The sequence below is a fragment of the Eurytemora carolleeae genome, unplaced genomic scaffold, assembly GCF_000591075.1.
Source record: "Eurytemora carolleeae unplaced genomic scaffold, Eaff_2.0 scaffold664, whole genome shotgun sequence".
NCBI classification, from domain to species: domain Eukaryota; kingdom Metazoa; phylum Arthropoda; class Copepoda; order Calanoida; family Temoridae; genus Eurytemora; species Eurytemora carolleeae.
The window spans coordinates 43,174-65,025 of record NW_019396568.1 but is presented as its reverse complement, the minus strand read 5'-3'; the positions used below and the strand labels follow the sequence as shown (position 1 = coordinate 65,025).

General features: G+C 31.3%; 2 protein-coding genes and 1 long non-coding RNA gene across 3 annotated transcripts; 1 reads left to right on the top strand and 2 right to left on the bottom strand.

Annotated features, from left to right (window-relative positions):
• Window positions 1-1,256: 1,256 nt before the first annotated feature.
• Window positions 1,257-3,413, top strand: LOC111705643 (uncharacterized). The gene is made up of 3 exons (XR_002766059.1): window positions 1,257-1,373; window positions 2,255-2,289; window positions 2,534-3,413. It is a non-coding gene; the product is annotated as an uncharacterized LOC111705643 (long non-coding RNA).
• Window positions 3,414-4,713: 1,300 nt separating this feature from the next.
• LOC111705641 (5-methylthioadenosine/S-adenosylhomocysteine deaminase) lies at window positions 4,714-9,141 on the bottom strand. Its single transcript, XM_023478258.1, has 6 exons — window positions 9,042-9,141; window positions 8,522-8,641; window positions 7,612-7,661; window positions 6,732-6,804; window positions 5,426-5,534; window positions 4,714-4,836 (listed from the first exon to the last, which is right to left on the bottom strand). Exons 3-6 carry the CDS (start codon window positions 7,645-7,647, stop codon window positions 4,800-4,802), a joined length of 255 nt encoding a protein of 84 aa, XP_023334026.1. The 5' UTR covers window positions 7,648-7,661; window positions 8,522-8,641; window positions 9,042-9,141; the 3' UTR covers window positions 4,714-4,799.
• Window positions 9,142-9,815: 674 nt separating this feature from the next.
• On the bottom strand, window positions 9,816-20,983 carry LOC111705635 (putative amidohydrolase YtcJ). Its single transcript, XM_023478250.1, has 16 exons — window positions 20,872-20,983; window positions 20,498-20,596; window positions 18,774-18,815; window positions 17,841-17,904; window positions 16,568-16,619; window positions 16,166-16,235; window positions 15,216-15,295; window positions 14,793-14,850; window positions 14,108-14,266; window positions 13,534-13,593; window positions 12,944-13,012; window positions 11,737-11,797; window positions 10,993-11,113; window positions 10,546-10,623; window positions 10,102-10,194; window positions 9,816-9,863 (listed from the first exon to the last, which is right to left on the bottom strand). Exons 1-16 carry the CDS (start codon window positions 20,921-20,923, stop codon window positions 9,816-9,818), a joined length of 1,206 nt encoding a protein of 401 aa, XP_023334018.1. The 5' UTR covers window positions 20,924-20,983.
• Between the last annotated feature and the right edge of the window lie 869 nt (window positions 20,984-21,852).

Below are 21,852 nucleotides of genomic sequence, written 5' to 3'. Positions count from 1 at the left end.
ACCCGTCTAAAAGTTGTATCCGAGCCGGTACAACACGTATACTGTATGTATATGCCTTTAGTAGTACCGTCCAGTCCGGCTAATGTAGCCTGACAAGATCACAGGGAAACACTAAAAACAATAATCCCCCCATCCCCATGCATCCTTTCTAGACCGGTTTAATCTGATCGTTTTTTTGTAATTAAAATGAAATTGACTAAATTAAAAAAGAAGTGGAAAATAAAAATAAAAAAAGTTAGATTTAATAATTGTATTTTCAAAATTTTAGAAGAATGAAAAGCTTTTTAAGAAATTTTTTTGCCATTTTTCGCATCCATAAACCTTCCTTGGGATCATGAAAGGTCCCTTACAAATTTTGGGCTCGATCAGTTCAACCATTTTAAGGTTCTAACACCAAAGCAAAGTAATATATATTGAAGATCCACACTCGAATTACCGCTGACTTGTAATTTGGAATTGCATGAATCTTAAGACAAATTATTTTCATTTATCTGATATACATAATACAGTGCAGTGAGAACCAAAAAACAGTGGTCTCTTGTCGTACTTAATTATAAAATGTTGCTTCAGATTTTGTATTTTTTAACTGAATTTCCAATAAATGTGAGCGGAACATTCTTTAACTTCAAACTTTTTTAAAAATGTCGAAATTGCAAATGACTTACTTAATGATTTAACAAAGAAAGTGTACGGTTGCAGAGAATCAAATATGTAAGCAAACAGATAACAATAATTTAGTATATTTTTCTCTAAAGTCTTATTCTCATCTTTTTTGGGTAACCCTGTAGCAAGAATTGAAAATAAAATATCCTTAACTGAGTTTTTGCCATAAACTCAAAATTGAACAATATTGACTTTAAATATTTCAACCGTACGGCAAAAAGTATGTTGAAAGACGATTGTAGTGATTGTACTGAATGTACTGAATGTACTAAATGTACTAAACGTACTGAATGTACTAAATGTACTAAATGTACTAAATGTACTGAACGTACTGAATGTACTGAATGTACTGAATGTACTAAATGTACTGAATGTACTAATTTTACTGATTGTACTGATTGTACTGATTGTACTGAATGTACTGATTGTACTAAATGTACTGAATGAACTGAATGTACTGATTGTACTTATTGAACTGATTGTACTGATTGTACTGATTGTACTGATTGTACTGATTTTACTGATTGTACAGAATTGTACTAAATGTACTGAATGTACTGATTATACTGATTGTACTGATTGTACTGAATGTATTGAATGTACTGAATTAAGGAATTGGACTGGCAATTATAACCCTGGGTATTGAGTACTGGTACTACAAGTACAAGAAACCTCTATCAAGGGTCTCCTCTTCTGCTCAAAATATTATTGTAAGTATGAATAAAGAGACTGTTATTGTAATCTAAAAGGGGTATAGACAAATCTACCTTTTCAACATTCTACTTTATGTAATTCTACGTTTTTACCGTTCTACCTTTTGTAATTCTACGTTTTTACCGTTCTACCTTTTTTATGTTTTATCTTTTGTATGTTCTACCTTTTGTATTATCTACCTTTTGTATGATCTACCTTTTGTATTATCTACCTTTTGTATGTTCTACCTTTTGTATGTTCTACCTTTTGTATGTTCTACCTTTCATAATTCTACCTTTTGTTCTTCTTCCTTTTTGTAATTCTACCTTTTTGTAATTCTAGCTTTTTGTAGTTCTACATTTTTGTAATTCTACCTTTTGTAATTTTACCTTTTGTAATTCTACCTTTTGTAATTCTACCTTTTTATAATTATACCTTTTTATAATTCTACCTTTTGTAATTCTACCTTTTGTAATTCTACCTTTTTATAATTCGACCTTTTTATAATTCTACCTTTTGTAATTCTACCTTTTGTAATTCTACCTTTTTTATAATTCTACCTTTTGTACTGGAGCCCAATTCACAATGATTCCCTTAAAACCTTTATCTGAACATTAATGTGGAAGATATCGTCGTTTACGTTGACTTTAAAAAAAAAGATTAATAAGAAAAAAGAAAAAATCCTAATCGGACAAAGATTTTAAAGGTTTCATTTTAGTCCCTTGAAATTACGTATTCAGCTAGTTTAAACATAAACATATTAAATTATTGGTTTTCATGATCGATTTCGTATTTTCGTATTCAGGGTTTTTCAATCAAAAATTGATAATTTTTTTAAGGCGATTTTCTTGTAAAACAGGCAATTTTCAAATTATAATTAATAAAATAAATATTTCAGGATAAAAAGGGACATGCATTTGACAAATCTTACGGGTAAGCAATATGTATTTTAGAGTATACTTGAAGTGAGTCTTTGCCACAAACTCAAATTTTGAATCTTGATAGTATAAACCTTTGATATTTCTAACTTGATTATTTGATCTAATAGAATTCATAGTTTGCAATAAATAAGGTCTTTGATATTAGGTTGAATATGAGAGTTTGTTGCAAAAGACTCTAATGTTTTTACTCTAAAGAGGCGATAATGCTATTTAAATAATGATTATTTATTTTGTAGAGGTCGAGGAAGTGCAGATGTGGTTCCTGTAGGGAACCCTTGGTAATCATATCTTCGAATGTTACAACCTTGGTAATCATATTTTCGAATTTTGCAATTTGGTGATCAAATCTTCGAATTTCACATCCTTGGTAAATACTGTCATCGAATTTGAAATCCTTGCTGATCATATCTTCGAATTTTTCATCCTCGTAATCGTATCTTCGAATTGTATAACCTTGGTAATCATATCTTCGAGTTTTTCATTTAAAGGAACTTGTTACTTGCCACAAACTCTAACGTTAAAGTTTGTATATCTTTACAAACTGATATCGTAGATTCTTGATATTTCAAACTCTGAATTCTGACAGATTAGATAGTCGTAGTTAGAAATATCAATCATCAGGTTATACAGATATATGTTTAAAAATTTAGGGTTGTGCAAAATAATCAGTTCCTTAATAAAATACTAAATTATTAAAAAATTTCAACTTTTTACGATTAAAGTAAAAATTATTTTTAAACATTTATATTTGACATTGTGTTAAATTTTGTAATCGTCCTTATTAATATGTATAGCTATTAAAATGCAAAAAAAAAAATTTTTTTTTAATTCCTGCACAATATATTGTAAATATATGTAAAAACTATAAATCTGTAGAATGTAAGAAATGATATTTATTCTCTATATCTATATTTATGATTCATGTTAAATAATGATGGTTTCCTTTTATCTAAAATATATCTGTAGCAATCAATAAAAATGTCTTTCAACCAGTTATAGCCAGGGATTGGCCTCGTTTACAGGAACGGTCATTCCGAAAATTAACGATTGCATAAAAACGCGTTATTAAAAAATGGAACGATCGAAAATTAATGAACGTGTCGAACGAATAGTAGTTAACTTGAAAAAAACGGTTTTAACATTCAAAAACATAAAATATTATACAGTGATAACCAGACAACTCTGAAATAGGAAGACGACTTTTAAACTCAAGTTAGTACTTAAACTAGTTCAACTTTATGGAAGGAACGGCCTAAGAGTGGAAGGAAAGATTTCAAAAAATAAAAACCTACCAAGCCTACAAACGCCTACCAACGCAAAACTTAGTGTAACAAGCGGGGCCAAGTAAAATAGGGAATATGCATTCTGTAAAAACACGTAATGAAGGAATTTGAAAAAGAAGCCGACCAAGAAAAAGACGACATTTTATGAAGAATAGAAGGAATTTGTAGATATGACACAACTTTTAATGAAATTAAAATCACTAAACAAATAATGTTTAATCCTAAAAACCTTGTATTTCAAAGAGCTACAGTGAAAACTAGAAAACGGTGAAATTGTTGTCGTCTTCTTTCTTCATTCATACTTCTATATATATACTTTGCTTGTCATGGTGTTTGTTTTTTGTTTGTATACCATAAATGTCAAAACGGCTGAACCGAGCAGGTCAAAATATTTTGTAGGACCTCACGTGACCCCAGGAAAGGTAAATGGATGATCGAAATTTCCAAAAATTTGCCTCTAACAAATTTTAATTTTTGAAAATTTTGACATTTTTTCAAAATCCGCGAAACTTTTTGTTTCTATTGTTTTAGAATGTTTACATAGAGAAAATGTTCACTTTATAATTTGCAACTGAACTATTTCTAAAAAAATTTGAGTGAAGAATGCAAGGAATATATTTTCTGCTACAATTTTTAATTACAAAAGCTTGGAAAGTCTTAATTCGTTCTGGCATAGAAATAGGAAACAGTTCATTCCATATACAGTGAAACCCTTAATAACGAATACATCGAAAGAATTCATCAAATGTCGTATTCTTCACTTTCTGATAATGGAATGTTTCAGATATTTAGTTTTTTAATTAAATGATTAAATGGAACTCTTTAAAACTGTTCCTGCATATTCATGGCTATTTATTTATTTTCGCAAATACTGAAATTTCCGTAATATAGTATAAAACTCATTAAAAAATTGTCAAGACGACATTTGATAAATTCTTCCGATGTATTCGTTATTAAGGGTTTCACTGTATATAGATCAGATGTATCAGATCTATTTGTATCTTTCGTGTTAGTACAGCTGGTAACAAAGGATACGACGTTAAGGAAACGAAACCAGGAGACCAGGAAATCAAAATTGAAATATTCTTTACAGTCGTCTCTGAAGTCTTATCCTTTGTGGATAATTCTGAACGTCAGCAAAAAGGGATTGTATTTCAGAAATGATATTTTGTCCAAATTATATTTCAAATTTAACGAATATGAAATTACGCAATTGCATCTAAACATTTTGAACAGTCGGCTTGTAAGTACTCCTCCTAAACAAAGAAGTAAATGTTAATTAAGATTTAGATGCTGTTTCAGTTCCTGTCTGGTTAAATAATTTCCTGAAAGCTGATTTCAACTCAATGATTAGTTTTTCCTGATTCCTGTCATAAAAGCTTATTTCCTGATACCTTTAAACCTAATTTCCTGTCATTAATAAGTTTTATAACACCTCATTTCCTGCCAATAATTAGGTTTATCGTCTTCCTACCTGTAAACCTGATTTCCCTCCAATTACTAGGTTTATATCTTCCTACCTGTTAACCTGATTTCTTGCTAAGTACTAGGTTTACATCTTCTTACCTGTAAACCTGATTTCCTGCCAAGTACTAGGTTTAAATCTTCCTACCTGTAAACCTGATTTCCTGCCAACTACTAGGTTTATATTTTCCTACCTGTTAACCTGATTTCCTGCCAATTACTAGGTTTAAATCTTCCTACCTAAAAACCCGATTTCCTGCCAACCACTAAATGTATTGCTTTCCTTCCTGTAAACCTAATTTTGTGCCAATAATTAGATTCATCGTCTTCCGTCAATAACCTGATTTCCTGCCAATCACTAAATGCTTTTCAACTTCCTACCTGTAAACCTCATTTCCTGCCAATAGAGTTTGTAAAACTTGAGTTTTCTCGACTGTATTCTTGTTTGCAAAGATATCTTGACTAATCACAATCATATCCGCATCTTTTCCTGAAATATTCATTATGATTGTTATTTTCAAATGCAAAATTTTGATAAATATTAACGACAAGATGGAGGGCCCGGCGTTGCACGTAGAAAACAATTTGAAAACAATTTGAAAAAAATTTGAAAAAAAAATTCGATTTTTGAGCCTAAACATCCCTAAGTGTCCCCAAAAAAATTCAGTCTAATCGGTCCAGCCGTTTGGCCGGCTATAGGCAACATATATATATATATATATACCAATGTCTTGTTTTATTATATAGATAATTATTTACAACTACTTTATATGGAAGTTAAGGTAATTTTACTTCCCAAGAACTAAGCTCGGGAAAAAGCCGATTTTTCGTTCAGAATTTGAGCGGAAAGGGATGGTCCCTCTCTATAGACACTATTACCAATCAACAGCGAATAGGCAGTTTAATTTCCCTGTGATTACCCAAATAAGTGAACGGTCCCTTTAAAAAATGCACTACTTTTTTCTCATATAACTTAGCAGCGTGGGGTTTTATTTTAATTTAAATTGTCCCCCAGGGACAGATAAGAAACTTACTGGGTTACCCACAAAGGATTAAGTCTTCTGTCTTAAATATGGTACTTACATTGCTTATTTAATAGTTTGGAAAAGAAAGAAAGAAGTTTATAATTGCAGGGAATCCTGAACAAAAAGAAGACAGACTTTATAAATTCGGTACAGTCGTCTCTGTGGGTAACCTTGTAGAAACCGCTGTAAAGGGAATCAAGGATCGGTATCGAAAACTCGAAAAAAATCTCAGTGCAAGTTTTGTTTTTATGCATCCCATAAATTGCAATACACTCATTTTATAAACAATGATAAAGGGGTTCCATCTTTTTCTGATACCTGGTTCCAAGGTAATAATGCAAGGAAATTTATTTGCTGTGGCGTATTCTCTGCCTACATATTGAAACAGTTCTCTCCGGGCGGTGTTTGTAAACAAGAATAGATGCATCAGTTTTAATCTAGTATCCGAGGAGGATAAAAGCATTGAATTTTGATAATTTTGATAATTCACATAATAGTTTCCTATGACCAGAATATTTCAGTGATTTTGTATGTGAAAGATGGATCCCATGTCAGGCTTCGACATCCGTCTTGTGCCTACATTAACGCCTAGAGACAGTACACTGCAGTAATAAAAATACGTACACCTCTAAATAACTATCTTTACATAATAAATTCTTTGCCTGGTTCTAAAGTTCCAACAACTTTTTCTTGACGCATAGTGTACGCAGCATTTATTGTGTACATCTCTATGGCCTGCAAAAAATATAAGATGGTTTACGTCACGAACAGAGTATCCCACATTATACAAGATCGTGGTATAACCTTTAAATTGCGCTTTGCGGTGTCCTGCATGGTGCGGACTCTTGCATGGGGAGGACTCGACCCATTTTCACACAATGTTAGACATAAAAAGCAATGTTAAAGCATTACAAATTATTAGTTGACATATAGCAAATACCCATTAAGTTCTTAAATGTATTTTAACAGGGGTAAAGGCAAAAAAGTTTATTTCCTCTTGAATGTCGTCTTCCTTTCAAATCATAAAACAATTAATATTTACTCGATACATGGATAATTTTTAATTTGTTTTTCAAATCAAAATTCAAAGATAACAAAAAATTTTATAACATTGCTTTTTATGTCTAAAATTTTCTTGAAATTGTTAAAACTTTAAGGGGAGTCCGCCCCATGCAAGATTCCGCTCCATGCATGACTGTGGGACTAATCATAAAATATAAAAAAAGCATTAAAAAAATATTATATTGCTAATATAAAAAAATTTTATATTGCTAATATAAAGATTTGCATGCAGAAAAAAAACAAGGTTTATTTTAATATAATATGCGTATTATGGCGTTAAAGCTTGGAGATAATTCTATATAAAATGGGACGCTCTGTATATTTATTGAAGCTCACTTACAGAATTGACTAAGATGTACATTGCCTTCTACGAGATATGTTTTTTTTCAGAATTAGAAGAGTAAAATAATTTGACATCTAAAAATAAGGGCCTGGTTTAAAACCTTTTCTAAGGATAAAATTGAATTTTAAAGTTTTCACCTGATGCAGTTCCACACTTTCTGCTCCTCTATTCATTGCATGTTTTAAACCTGTAAAAAAAAAATTGTATTGCAATTTCTCAAATTTTTATTGCCAACAAGTGTTTTTGTGCATTTAATGAATCATAATTTTACTAAATATTACAAAATAATTATCTTTCATTCATCTTTTTAGCTGAAAAAATATTTTAGGTGCACTTTAAATGGTAAATAATAAAATATATTTATTTTCAATTTTGATAATCACACCGTTTTCTCAATTTTTAATAATTTCAATAATTAATATAATAATATATTTTTCAGCGAAAATTTGTCAAATCACTATATCTTTGCTAAATAATGATAAACCTTGCTATTAAATTTATAATTTTTGATCTATCAGAATTCATAGTTTGAATTATTTAGGTCTACGACTTTTGGTTGCAAAAATATAGTTAATATGAAAAAGAGTTTGTTGAAAGACTCAGTTCTTTTGTGGTTTTTGGAAGGATAATTTTGTATGCATAGTCGGGTTCTATAAACTAGAAGTCCTGGTTAAAAGTCCAGTGAGTGTTAATTTTAGAAACCATTTTCATCAATTTACTGTAGATGTTTTGTATTTGGTATTTGATATTTTGATACTTAACTACATGTATAAAGTTTTTTTTTGGTGGATTTAGAATGAGAAATCAAAATATGACTGAGAATGCTCCGATACAAACCGAATACACAGACAGAAGAAACCCTAAAATTTTGTTCGCGATAGCGAAAAAAAATTAGGGTTATCAAAATAAGTGAGATATTTCTAACATTTTTTTTTTATAATTTCGAAAAAAATGTTCGTTATGTTAACTAGCTTTAGGAAGTTCGAATACCTCGATGGAATTTTCGAACAAAATTTGAAATGCTCTTCTAATTTACTAATTTTGTACCTTGGAAAGGATTAACAGGAGACACATCATAGTCACTGGACAGAGTAAGTTTAACGCCAGCTTTTCGTAAACTGTTTACTGGGATAAACTTCTCAGCCTGCTTTAAATCTATCAGACCACCTACATAAACAGTTTAAAGGGACTGAACAAAAACAGTTTAAAGGGACTGAATGTCTACTGTTGGGTATGTACCGTTGTGAATCTGTCATGCCATTCTATAGATGGAGGGTACCTTTAACACAGTGGAAAGTATCATTAAAGAATTTCCGAGCCAAGTGAAGTTAGATATTACTGTTTTGTGAGTTGAAAACTATGGAATGAACGATATTAGTTAAACTAATCAACTTCTTCCGCTAAATAAAAGTTAAGTCTCATGGTAAAACTTTGAATTAATCGATCTATTCCACGATTCTGAATTAGTTGTGTCCATTCAAAAGGTTGCAGAAATATTAAAAAGATATATTTTGTACAGCATAATCATCAAGACTAGGTACAATTAAAATGATTGTCTAAATATTACCAATATGTGCGATTGCTTCCTCCGGAAGTGTCCATGTTCCAGCAACCTTTAATATACAGTTAGAATCAGAAAACTGTAAAATAGGAAGACGACATTGAATCAATACTGAAGTGCATTTAATGTTATTAAAAAGCAAGTAGCGTTACTAGGAAGTTATTCAATCTCTTTTTAAGTGCATGAAATAGGTCTGTTAACAGTGCACATTTTCTGTGCATCATGTTCATTGTACTATTTAAATTCATAACTTTAGTCTTCAGCAGTTCTTTTATTGAAGACAAAAAAAAATAGATTTGAATCAAGTTCTTGTCAAAAACTATAAGTTGTCTAAACTTCAGTTGGCGAAGATAATGCATGGATTAGAAAATCTTTACGTCTCAATATTCTTTAAAATCTTGTGCCAGATCTTTGTAATGTTAGCGATCACTATTTAATATCTGCAAAAGGGTTTGAGAAAACCAGTTTTATATCAAGAATATTTCTTTACAAATTTGAATTTTACTTCAGAATTTAAAGTTAATTGCACGTTGTAGGGTTTGNTTCTTAATAACATCAAACAAAAAACAACAAAATATCGTCTTTTTAATGTGAACGTGTTTTTAAGCAATGGACAAATGTCTAGACAAAAAATAAACAGTTTTTAAGAAGGAGATGAATACTTTTATATTCTCGATATTCACTGCTCGCAGATTTAACGGTTTGGTCCTTTTACCAGAGAACTATGACTTTTGACCACAATTGAACCAATCAAACCGGTTTTTTTCGGCCTTTTCTCTTTTATTCTTTTTCGTCGGCATATGCGTTTAAACGCATAAAAAGACAACCCTGTAAGTTTAAAGATTGTTGAATTTATAGACGAACATGTGATCGAATTTAATTAGAGGAAACCGAATTTTCCATTCCTGGGACCAATAAGGTATTCAATTGTCTAGGTTAAAGCCGTCGAGGGGAGATTGAACCACCTGAGCGCTTTTAGGTCGCAGGTTTAATTTATATAAGTCCCATCCATTCTATGCAATTAAAACTCAATTTTTTTAATGATTGATATATTTATGATATTTACCTCTGTGAAGTAATTCATCCCTGTATTTCCAGTTCCTAATCCTAATCCAAGTTCTATCTTGTAAGGAGAAAACATAGCGGCTGTAGTGGAGTCCTAGACATATCATAGAATAGTGAATCCATGCATAGATGTTTAGAAAAGTTTAGTAAATTTTCTCAAAAATGTGTGTGTAAGTAATACCGAACTGAAAGTGTGTGTTGTAGGTATATACAGAGCATTAGAATCTCTGTATGTGTACAGTCTAGGAGAGTACAGAAAAAGCCGATTTTTCGTTCAGAATTTGAGCNCTGTAATGTTCATGACCAAAGACTTCCAATTCAACCTTTGGATCGTAATATCTTAAAGTTTTAAGTCGTCTTTAATTTTTAATCCTTTATGGGTAATCATGTATCAGAGTTTTTGATAAATCAGTAATTTTAGATAAATTTATCACAATGATCATACCAGTAATCCATCCGAGTACACCTTGATCTGGTTCCTTCGTAGCATAGGGTCTGTATTAGAAAATAGTGCCTTTAGATCCTACAAACACAGATTTATGAAAGGAACTGCAGCAGGGCGTACTTTTAAGTGGTCCTTGGTGTAAAGAATTCACTTCCGATCCACAACAGTACTCTATTGAAACATTTTCACATTATTTTTCATATAAAAGAGTTCTATGGTGAATCTAAGACGTATTTAGAAAGTTAACAAGTAAAACAAGAGAGAAGAGTGCAAAGATTATAAGTTTACTGTCTGTACATCTTTCTGAGAAGTACAAATTCAATAAAAGAAAGAAGGTTGCAAAGATTATGAATTTGCCGTACATCTATCAAATCAGGTATGTTTATAAAATACGACAAAATGGTGGCAGAATTAGCGTAAAAAGTTAAAAATTATGAAATTATGTACAACAATCTGTGAATCCGGAAGCTGCGGATAAGCCCAAAGTGCTAGAACAGCTCTGCTAGTGAGGAGACCGTCCTTCTTAACCTTCTCATAAGTTTCATGACTGCTTCGCTTCCAGTAGCATCTAAAATTGAAGATATGAAAGGGACTGTAAGCGTAATTTTAAGTGAACCTCCATGCAAAGATAGGAATGCTCGATTTAGAACGGTACCCTAGAAACCTTTGACTGATCATCAACGGTACAGAACTCCGTGTTTTAACTTTAAAATGGTGCTCAAATTGCCGAAAAACGGAGTGTACGTGGGCGTACAGTGTGAACTTAATGCAGTTAGTTTTACATATTTCTCGAAAACTTCGAATAATATATGTCCAACGAAGTTTTCAAAATTCAAATGAAAGTGTAAATGTTCTAGAAAGAAATTATCAATATTTCTTTAATAAAGAACAGCTGGCATACAAAGTCAACAATAATAGTAAGCGTTTCTCTACAAATGGAAATGTCAATTAAAATTACGTCTGAAGTTTGTTAAGGTGTGGCCAGATTTGTTCCTCCAAACTAACTTTAAAATCAGTAAAAATCCAGTTGATTAAAATCTTGGAAACATGCTCAATTAAAGTTTATGGATTATCCAATTTTTGTCAAATTGTCAAATTTTCGTATCATTTTGCCGTTTTGTAGCAACAGTATCATAAGCAGACTTTGCTAAAAATAATTCTAGCAACAGTATTTTTATTTGTCCTACTAACCTTGCATCTACTACAGATGTTATTCCGTTCTCTGCTAATACACCCAAAGTATAAACTAATCCTAGAAATATATATTTGTGTAATACAGTAAGAATCAGAAAACACTGGAATTGTTGTCATATTTTTTTAAGTCATTAAATGTCGCTAGATATTTTGTAATTTTCAATTCCACTATCTCTAAAAAGGTGCTCTAGGTCAAGTCCATAATGCAAATAAAATTATTTCAGAGGTGTACGCATCTTTTGTACTGCAGTGTACAGTCTTTGGACTGAAAAGTAAACACAAGACGGATGTCACAGCCTGACATGGAATCCATTTTCACAAAAATGAACTATGAAATATTCTGGCCATTGGGAAACTATTATGTGAATTATCAAAATTTTCAAAATTTAATGCTTTCAACCTCCTTGGATACTAAACGAACACTGATGCATCTATTCTTGTTTACAAATTCCGCCCAGAGAGAGACGCAACTGCAATTAAGTTTCCTTGCATGATAACCTTGCTCTAGGTGTTCTAGAATTAGAAATATATCACTTGCAACAATTTACAATTGAAAGAAAAAGAAGACGACAAAAATTTAACTGTTTCCTATTTCTCTTTGTACATTATAAATACATGTTTAAATTTCAAATGAAATAGCCATTTGGGTTTTTTTTTGCAGAAAATCAATAAACCTCAATTTTGATTTTATTACTTTCATCATATTGGCATTACCACATTTAACCATGTTGTTCAAGATGTTTTATGAATTATTCTTATTTTGAACATAAAATGGAAAAATATTATAAATTTAATTTTCATTTTGAAGAACTGACATACATACATAGAGACAAGTAAAATATGTAGATTTAGCCGTTTAGTCAAACCATAAATATATCATTAATAAAAGATACTTGCATTTAAAAATTTTAGCTAAACTATTTTTCAGATAAACAATATGTTTGTTTTGACTTTTTGTCTTTTTAGAGCCAACATGTTTATCGAAATAAGCAGAATTTTTAAAATGTTTGCTTGTTTGTTTTATGAGATTGCAAAGGTGTATAGTAAGTAATGTTATTTTCTACAAGTTTTCTTCTAAAACTTTCTGAAAAAATGAGAATCGCAAACACTGTTTGTTTTTATGTTACCCTATACAAACTCTATACAGCTAACATATCTCAGGATGTGGTGTCACGAAGCGCCCTGGATTTTATTTATAATTTACCATCATATTGTTTCTTTAGTAGCTGAGGGTAAGTGTTTGGATCCAGAGCAATTCCCATCACAATGTTTCCTAAAGAAAATTTCCTAAATAGACTGAATAATGCTTCTATGAACAACAATTATTTATCAGGGGTTTACAGATTTTACAGATTTTTTTACAGGTTTTACATGAATAATGTTTCTATGAATGGCGTCTTTTGTGATTTGGAGGATATTCAGAAAAATTAGCACAAAAAAAAAAATCCTTCTCGTTCTACATTTTTGTGGGTTTCAACACATTTTTAAAATCTCTAAAAATGATATTTGCTTAACAGACAAAAAGAAACGAGAAAATTAGAATCTGGAGTCTGTTTGTTTTGATTGGGAAACTCGGCGGAACCACGGGAATGTTCTTAGCGTGGTTTAATACTTTAAAATTATACAGATTGACTTTAATTAGACAAAGCTGGATTCTCAAGCTATATTAACTACAGAAATATCTTGGAACATTTTATTTTTTAAAAACTAAACCAATCTTTGCTTGGAATTTTCCCTATAGAAATTCATCCCAGAATAATATTCTTATATAAAAAGATATAAAAAGTACTTTACCTGCATTTTCTAGAAGAATTCCATTTGGTTCTCCAGTAGAGTCCTTCATAATAACTCCACCTGATTAAATAGTGTTATAAACATTTTTTTCTGCAGGGACTTTTTATGCAAAATATAAAAAGCTTTGATTGTGATTTTGATCAATTGTATAAAAAACATCAAATGTATGTGTACATTGTACATTGTACACATAAATTTGATGTTTTTGACGTACTACAATGTACAATCTATAAAAATACATTAATATAAAATCCAAACAGTTACGTATACATGAGAATGATTGATTTAAAACTGTCAACCAAACCGTTAAATCTTTAGGATATAATTTTCAATGTAAAAATCAAATGTCAACATAATTTGTAATTGAGCCTGTATTGTACGATTCACAACGTATACCCTAAAACCTTGTAATATAGAAACTCATAAATGTGACTTGCAATGTTATGCAGTAGAGACAAGAAAGAAAAGGAGAATTAGTTGTCAGGACGATATTTTCAACATTGTTAACCGTTGTGAATCGAATATGTAACTCGGCTCACTTGAAATAACATGCACAGTCCCTTTTCTAATTAACCTGAGGGATTAGCTACACCCTTGAGGAACCCCGCTTTCTCCAGCGCCTTGCTGTTCACCCAGACGGAGTGGGAGGTCTCCTCCAGCATGACAACAGGGCGGTCAGGGACTACTGAATCTAAGAGGGCTCGGGGGGACGGTCCTCCAGTTTTCAAATAATCTAAATTAACGAAAAATTAAAATAATTATGGTCACTCTTGAAATAGTGTTGCTAATATTTTAAAAAGGAATTGAAAATAAAATTGTCTAATCTCTATTTTTTTCAACTTGATGATGTAAACCTTTGATATTTTAAACTTAGGTAATTAATTGTACTTTGCTTTTGAAACTCAGAAGATTACGGGAATGGTCTTAAAACTTGGTTTTAAGATTCTAAATTTAGAACATTTTAAAGGAATTAAGGAGAATTGTTTTACAGGCAAAGCTGTGTTTTCATGAGCTAAATAGCTTAATATATTTACACATGATAAGAAAAATTAGCTTTCATCTAAAAGAAAAGCAAGTGAAACGCGTTCCAAAACGAATTGTACTTATAATAACTTAAGGAAAATTTGAAGATGGACTTTGAAGTTATCATACATTTTACCCAGAGATTTTGAGACATTGAAAGAATTTATAAAGATGCTGAACAAAGTTTATCAGTCTGTTTAAATTTTCAAGTTAAAAAAGGATAACAATTAACAAACCTAGAAGTGCTCTGATGGAATGACCATTGCCCAAAACCCATTCAGTTGGCGATGCTTTCTGAATTATATAAAATTATACAATACAGCAAAATAAGAACTAGTTTGCCCACTTTTTGCTATTTTTTTGCTGTTCAAATCCGTTAGTTAATTAAAGATATCATTATGTACAGGGTTACCCTCATAGGATGAGACTTCAGAGACGACTGCACGACTGTTTGTTTCCTTATACTCAGGATACCCTGGAACTGTTTCTTTCTTAGTCAAATCATTTTATAAACCAGATAAAAACTATACTCAAGTAAACCATGAGATTTTTATTCTTTATGATATTTAGGTCGTCTTTACAGGCTCATTATTAGTGGGTAACCCTTTATCTGAAACAGGTTTAATTTTATTAGATTCGCTGATTTATCTTTTTCTCACCTTAGCGCAGTCGAAAACATAATCTTTAAGAATATTAGGAGATGTATCAGTGTCTAGCTGACAAGAAACTATATCATCTCCTAAAATAAACAGCTCAAATAAGCTACTTTTACATTTTAGTATGTAGACGAAAAGGGAGTGGGTCCTGGGGGTCTAAGTATGGGTAAATCATACTAAAGTCTAAATTCTCTTAGTACAGCTATTTAGATGGATGAGTTCAATCTAATAGTCAGGAACAGTCTCTTTAAATCTGTTCGGACCAGCGCGCGTAAAGAGAAGAGGACAGACGAGCACGCAGCAAAAGTCGAGACTCTGAAGCACAGAAGACGAACTCACTTCTATTTTTACCACCAAAAGATCAAGATCTGATGTGCGACCTTAAAGAGCAAATATAATAATAAATTCATTTCTTTTCATTTCAGATGCAATATACAATTGGAGTGTTTCGATAGGGAGACGTCCATACGATCCGAAGAATAGGAGTATACAGGGGAAACTATGAACAGGACCATTATAGGATTACCTTGGACCGGGAAAAGTTTTTCCACAAGTTTGAATGTTTTTTAGAATTAAAAGAATATTACGTTAACGATCGAAACAAATTTACAAATTTGACACGATCGATTGTTTAACTATTGCATTTGTTAAGTTGTTTTAAGCACAATTAACGAACGGATTAAAAAATAACACATCGATGGATGTTTTAAGTTATCGTTATGAATCTGACATTCGTTAGTTCGTTAGGTTAGTTTGTTACGTTAATTTGTTACGTTAGTTCGTTACGTTAGTTCGTTACGCTAGTTAGTTACGTTAGTTCGTTACGTTAGTTCAAAAACAGTTGAAAAACGTATTCTAAATACAATAAGGTTTCTTTGGCTCTTTTAGGTAATCTTTCCTTTTATGGACGCCCAACACTAACAATGCAGGGTTAGTGTTGAGACTGAACTTACCAGCCTCTAGAGGATGTTGATGAACATCATGGATTCCAGGTAGAACGGTTTTACCGCCCAGGTCGACAATCTAAAATTATAATTCATCATTGTTTTATTGTTAACTTAAAACTACGGTTTCCAATCGGACTTCAGCTGCGCAGAATTGTACGGAATTGCATAGAAATGCACGGAATTGCGTGGAATTGTGTGGAATTTCGCGGAATTAATTTGTTCGCAATTGCGCGCAAGTAGACCTTGTAAATGTAATAATATGAAAACTCCAATTATAATAAAATAGTCATAGTTTTATATACACCATCAGATTACAATTGAATTATAAAATTTTATTTTTATTTTTTTAAATCTTCATATTTAATGTGCAATGGTGGATTCATAAATATAATTTTTTTAAATGTTTACTTTAGATCCTGCAACAGCCAAGTTCTCAGCAGAAGCATCATCACCAACATATCTAGATTCAAAACAATATTAGAAATTCATGTCAAATATAAAAGAATTCAACAATTTTCAATATTGGGGGCTACATTAACATGTCTTGTGTCCTAGCAATTGAACCCGGCCTACCCCAGAAAAAGAGATTTTTCATGATTTTAACTTTAATTAATCAAACGTCGATATTTTCTTCTCATGGTTTTTCAGGTAAAGATTAAAGGGGAAACTTGTGAGTTTCGTCACACTTTTAATGAACGGTCATGTTACATTACATGTACAGTTCGTTAAAAGATGTACGAAGATTGGTAAAATGTAAGGAATGATTATTTTATATTTTAAAATATCAAATAAATTTATATTAATAACTCAAAAAGTATGTTTTTAAGTTTTATTATAGTTTATTATATTTCTACCTATATTTGCTCTATATAATAAAACAAGACAATCGTATATATGTCCCCTATATACGGCCAAACTGCTGGACCGAATGAGCTGACGTTTTTTTAGGAAACCATTTAGTACCCCAAGGATGATAAAGGCTAAAAAATTCGATTTTTTTCTTCAAAAATTCGATTTTCTTTTCAAAATTTAGCATAGTATCATTATAATAATAAATAACACTGGGATGTTAGTGCGCTACGTGCCAACCTTTTTCAACTTTAAATTGTGGCTGCATCTGTAAGCATTTTCTTTTCGTACAATAAAAAATAACAAAAACGTTCGCGAATTTCATCATGTTTTTTCGTGGATTTTCAAAATTTTACGACAAAATTTTTTTTTTGAGAAAATTTTTTGAAATTCTAAGGTTCTATAAATCTTTTCCAGGGACATTTAAGGTTTCACAAAAACGAGGGCCCTGCAATAGGTTAAGCCGTTTTGACTGATAATACATAATAATATATATATTATACTAGCCTTATAAGGTGCTTCGCGCCCATCTTCTAAATTAATTGTGAACATGTTCTCTTTGTGTACATCGTAAAACAAAACAAAAATAATTCGCGGATTTTCACAAACAATTTCGTGAATTTTCAAAATTTTCAAAAATTTAATGAAGATTGAATTTTGATGGAGACAAATATTTGAAATTTTGATCATTCATAAACCTTCCCTGGGGTCCCTAGATGTCCCACAAAAAATTTGGGCCCGATCGGTTCAGCCGTTTTCACGTTTATTGGATACAAACAGACACCAGACAAAATAGACAGACAAGCCAAATTTATATATAGATTTCACTTACTTGATTTTACCATCTGCAACCACAACTGCAGTTTTAGGACTAAGCCACCAGTCCGACCCAGCAACTTAAACAAGAAATGAGGTCATGAGGTACGTAAACTTAAAAACGAAATGAGATTATGAAGTACGTAAACTTAAAAACAAATGACGTCATAAAGTACGTAAACTTAAACAAGAAATGAGGTTATGAAGTACGTAAACTTAAACAAGAAATGAGGTCATGAAGTATACATAAACTTTAACAACAAATGACGTCATAAAGTACGTAAACTTAAACAACAAATGACGTCATAAAGTACGTAAACTTAAAACAGAAATGATGTCATGAAGTTCGTAAACTTAAACAAGAAATGAGGTTATGAAGTACGTAAACTTTAACAAGAAATGAGGTCATGAGGTACACATAAACTTAAACAAGAAATGAGGTCATGAGGTACACATAAACCAAAACAAGAAATGAGGTCATGAGATACACATAAACTTAAACAAGAAATGAGGTCATGAGGCACACATAAACTTAAACAAGAAATGAGGTCATGAGATACACATAAACGTAAACAAGAAATGAGGTCATGAGGTACAAATAAACTTAAACAAGAAATGAGGTCATGAGGCACACATAAACTTAAACAAGAAATGAGGTCATGAGATACACATAAACTTCAACAGAAAATAAGGTCATGAAGTTCGTAAACTTAAACAGAAAATGCGGTCATGAGGTGCACATAAACTTAAACAAGAAATGAGAGGTACACGTAAACTTAAACAAGTAATGAGGTCATGAAGTACGTAAACTAAAACAAGAAAGGGTACCACTTGTATGAATTAGGTCTGTCACTCTTTTATTGCGAGTTACAAGAAAGTTTGTTGAGAGTCGATCCCTTTAAAAACTTAATTAATTTATATTTTTATCTTCTGTTTCTTATTTCCCTACCTGTATATATCTTTCCATTCTTGTAAACTGTAACAGGACCCTCTAGCAAACAAATTATTGTTATTGTTAATCTAAAGGAACACTTGCCACAAACTCTAATTTTTTTAATCATTGTAAGTTGTAAATTTACCACCTGATGAAGATGAAAAATTTCAAACTTCAGTCGTCGTCTTATGAAGACGACTTCCTATTTCAATTTCTTTATTTCTTCCAAGTTTTAAAATTCAGTTTGAATACACATAACATAAAAACAAAAAGAAGATGTTAATCAACAGAAATTTTAAACTTAGAGTTTATGACATGTTTTTAGTTCCTTTCTAATCTTTATAGAAATATTATTTATAATTTTTGTTGTGAAAGTGAAAAGGTGTAGCGTGCTTTAGTGCATTTAAAAATTGTATAAAATAAAATGGTTCAATGAAGTCATGGAAGTTAAACTAATATTTTTTCTATTTAATCTTTATTTCTAATCTTAGTTTTAAGAGTTTAAGACATTCTTTGAGAAGCTTAATTTGAAACCAGGGCGTGATTCTCGTTGGGTTGCTTGAATCTAAATTTATTCGAGTTTTGATATTTAGTTCAATAATCTTTAAAACGGAGTAACATTTTAATAATTTTCATTCAAAGCGCATTAGCTACAACAAAAAGTATAAAATATCGAAATATTTATGTTTAAAAGGTCAAATTGTGATCGTAAGTCACAGCTTCCAAGTGATTGTTTTACAAATTCAATGAGTTAATCTCCTAAATTAAAGAGTTTCAGAAAAGTTTATGATTTTGAACTTTGACGATGAATGAACTTAATCTCGATAAATTTCAGATAATCTCCAAATTCTTAAAATTCATAAAATCCTTAAAACGTGCAAACACACACAGCAGCTTTTTACAAGTGGTTTAAACTAACTAAAGTTGGATTTTCTTAAATTTAACAAGAACAGGTGGATTGCAATATATATGTTATTATAGCTAATTTTAGTTATAAATCTTATATTATATATTCGTATGTTTCCTCAAATGGGAGGGGCTACCCTGCTCTAACCCCCACCCCTCCCCCGTGAAAAACGGGAATTTAGGTAATATAAACTGGATAATTATAGTCGTATGCTCTAAAAAGGTTTTCATTTCTTAATTATTAAACAATTTTAAAAAGTTGATTCAAAATAATAAAACCAGAAAACTTTGAGTTTTCCTGTTATCACTGTACATCCCCCCCTCCCCCCTTTTAGACTATGCAGAATAAGCATGACGTTTTATGCTCGACTGCTTTTGTAACAAAATATTATGACTATATAATAATGAAAATTGAAACTATTGTTCACCTGTTCATAATTCTAGAAAATATTACTCATGTAACATGCTCCAGTTTACAACGCAATTTGTCGCAAAATTTGAAGAAAAAAATTCATTGCCAGGTCGGTATCCCCCAACCGCCCTTAAGGAGCTTCAATTGACAATTTACCCCCCTATATTTTTTCCTGTTTGAGTCTGGAGCGGGGTTTTTAAGTAATGAAGGTCGACGTTTATTCATCGGCCATCGAAAATGTTGAAATGCAACATAAAGCCATTTCTCATCACAAAAAAAATCATTGAAAGTTTAAAATGATCAACAACAAAAAACCAATCAATATTTTGTTAACAAACAATGTTCAAACATCAAAAAATGAATACCATAATATTACACACGATTCTCTAGATTAAAACTTGTTTAAAGAAACAAAATGTACCTTCTCCTCCGTTTGTTGGATAATCTTCTTCTTCTGGGTAGTAGTCGTCTTCATAATAATCCTGTCTCCTTTGCCGCAACAAATTCCCGTTCCCAACATCTAAACGTATTTTTTACAATTACATTCTTTTAAACATCGGAATTTCAACACTCGTCCCTCTCAGAGTTATGACGGAATATTTATCAAATACCGGTTTCACATCTTTGAACTTAACTCTATGTTTCAAATATAGCATTGGAGCCCAACTATGCATGAAAAGAAATTGTTCCCATAAAAAAACATCTAACTAATCGGTCATTGAGTTCCTGAGTTATGATTGGATATCTGTAAAACAACCAAACATAGATTACTACTTAATATTTTTATATATATACCTAAATGAAGAATATGTATGATGAGAAGGATGAGTGCTAGGTATTTCTCCATATTGTAGATTATACTGAATGCTGGTTAAATCCGGTCCAAACCTTTATATAAGTTTCATCGGTCATTATGCAACAGAACACAACAAAAATGTTAACACAAAAAAAATAATCTAATATCAGAACTAACCCATTTTTCACAAAAAAAGTTTTTTCCAAACATTTTTTTTTTTTTAATGGGTTTAAGAATAAACAAAAGCTATGCACAGTACAGTTGTTATTATATTTGCTAACGTGACAAATATAAACAAACAAAGATACACTTTAGACCAAATCAATATAGATAGTTTAATAATCATGTTACTGTGTAATAAAAATAACAAGAAAGCAAGCCTTCCATGGTCATGTTGTAACCTAAATTGCATGAAATTATTGGGGCCAGTGAATTGGAACTTAAATACTTTTTTAGAACAGGGTGTCCCACGGAACATGACAGAATTGATGAATAATTTTGAACGTATTCTTCCTTTTACTGTATTAGATACAGGGTGTCCCACGAAACATTACAGTTGATGAATAGTTTTGAATGTATTCTTTCCTTTACTGTATTAGATACATCCAGTCCCACGAAACTAGGGCTGGGCACGTTCCGACTTTTTTGAAATCGTTCCGTTCCGCACTAGAACGAGGGCCTTCAGCTAAATCGTTCCGTTCTTGTTCCTTTTTATTTAATCGTTCCGTTCTCGTTCCGTTCCGTCCCATTCCATTCCGTTCTAAGTAGAAGAACGGACTTCCCGTTCCGTTCCGTTCTTGGCGTTCTTATTTAAAGAACGGTTCCATCCCTCTCGTTCCGTTCTTAGTCAAAGAACTTTTCCATCCCTCGTTCTATTCTTAGTAAAGAACAATTCCATCCACGACAAAAGTTTTATAGAAAAGAGTTGGATAAAAAGTAAAAAAATACGATTTTAAAATAAAACGTTCCTCGCCGTAAAT

Bases quoted from the DNA above. Each gene is read 5' to 3' on its own strand.
- LOC111705641 (XM_023478258.1), bottom strand. From the start codon at position 7,647: ATGAATAGAGGAGCAGAAAGTGTGGAACTGCATCAG. The intron at 6,805-7,611 runs GTGAAAACTTTA...TATTTTTTGCAG, and splicing joins AAAGTGTGGAACTGCATCAG to GCCATAGAGATGTACACAAT. The intron at 5,535-6,731 runs GCAAAGAATTTA...TGAATATTTCAG, and splicing joins TGTTGGAACTTTAGAACCAG to GAAAAGATGCGGATATGATT.
- LOC111705635 (XM_023478250.1), bottom strand. From the start codon at position 20,923: ATGGAGAAATACCTAGCACTCATCCTTCTCATCATACATATTCTTCAT. The intron at 17,905-18,773 runs GTAGGGAAATAA...TTCTTGTTTAAG, and splicing joins GAATGGAAAGATATATACAG to TTGCTGGGTCGGACTGGTGG. The intron at 10,195-10,545 runs GTATGATCATTG...TGATATGTCTAG, and splicing joins TGTACTCGGATGGATTACTG to GACTCCACTACAGCCGCTAT.